The sequence below is a fragment of the Lipotes vexillifer genome, unplaced genomic scaffold (genome assembly GCF_000442215.2).
Source record: "Lipotes vexillifer unplaced genomic scaffold, Lipotes_vexillifer_v1.1 scaffold521, whole genome shotgun sequence".
In the NCBI taxonomy this organism is placed as follows: Eukaryota; Metazoa; Chordata; class Mammalia; order Artiodactyla; family Lipotidae; genus Lipotes; species Lipotes vexillifer.
In genome coordinates this window covers 1566786-1567859 of record NW_006778737.1, presented here as the reverse complement: position 1 = coordinate 1567859, position 1074 = coordinate 1566786, and the positions used below count along the sequence as shown (strand labels likewise).

General features: G+C 65.0%; 2 protein-coding genes across 2 annotated transcripts in view; both read right to left on the bottom strand.

Annotated features, from left to right (window-relative positions):
• PDE12 (phosphodiesterase 12) overlaps positions 1–974 on the bottom strand; it is a 3661-nt gene extending 2687 nt beyond the window's left edge. Inside the window, 1 exon segment of the mRNA XM_007451767.1 lies at positions 1–974. This exon segment is cut by the window's left edge and continues 1 nt beyond it. Coding sequence (XP_007451829.1) covers positions 1–878 — 878 coding nt within the window. The 5' untranslated portion in view covers positions 879–974.
• A 10-nt stretch (positions 975–984) lies between these two features.
• Positions 985–1074, bottom strand: part of LOC103087893 (2',5'-phosphodiesterase 12-like) — a 978-nt gene continuing 888 nt past the window's right edge. Inside the window, exon 2 of the mRNA XM_007451773.1 lies at positions 985–1032. Coding sequence (XP_007451835.1) covers positions 985–1032 — 48 coding nt within the window. The remainder of the gene's footprint in view (positions 1033–1074) is intronic.

The window sequence follows — 1074 nt, the reverse complement described above, 5'->3', positions numbered from 1 at the left end:
GCGTCGTCCGTCACCTTCTTGGTGTACAGATGCCGGTGGTCAAAGGTGCAGGTGCCGGGCCCGGCTTCCACTGGACACACACTTTCCAACTCCCGGCTTGGCCCGAAGCGCTGCCCATTGCCTGGGGTGCACTGAAGTTTGAGCCGTAGCCCGATGTCGGCATTGGACGGGGTGTAGACGCGCTCGTCCACACCCGTCTCAGTCCAACCAGGAGAGGGCGAAGAGGGAGACAACGATGAGGGGCCTCCGCCCTCAGGTTCTGCCGCTCCCGGTTTGGTTTCCTTGTACCAGCGGAATAGAGAGCCGGCGGGATCCCCAAATTCGACGCCGAGCTTGGGGAACACCGGGAAGCCAGCCATGATGTAGCGCGGCAACTGCAGCTCGGTGAAGGCGGGAGGGTTGCGCTCCACCTTGTACTTGACATCGCCGATCTGCAGCACCGCACCGTCCTGCCAGGCGTCCACATTGAGCACGTCTTCAGCCACTGCCTCCTCCCGGTAGTACAGTTTCACCACGGGCTCGCAGGCTGCAGCCGGCTCGGGCCCAGGCCCCGCACAGGACACGCCGCCGCTTGCGTTTGGCCGGTTCTTCCTGCTCTTCTTGGAGGCGGCCGCCTTCGCGTGGCCTTTGAGGGCATTGGTAGCGATCCGGCTGAGGGCCCGACCCAGCGGCTCGCTCTGGTCGCGCTGCATGTTCTTGTGGCTGCCGTCGGCCAGCGCAAACGACAGACTTAGCTTAGGCTCCGAGGGCACACAGCGCACCACAGCACGCTCCATCGCGCCTGCCACGGTCTCAGTCGCCGCCTCGGCCCGACTGTGCCGCTCCACTGCCGTACGGACCCCACGAAGCGCGGCACGGGCGCCTGGGAGCCTCCACATGAACCTGGTGGCCCAGAGGCTGACGAGCTCTGAGGCTGGTCGACCGTTAAGCGTCAGGTAGAAACAGAAGAGCCGCAGCCGCCGGTTCCGGAACCCATTCAGTACCTCAACTTCCGGCCGGCGAAGAGAGGGCGTACTGTGCTCCCGCCACGCACTTTCGCCAGGCCCGCTCACCAGCTCCTTTTTTCCATAGCCC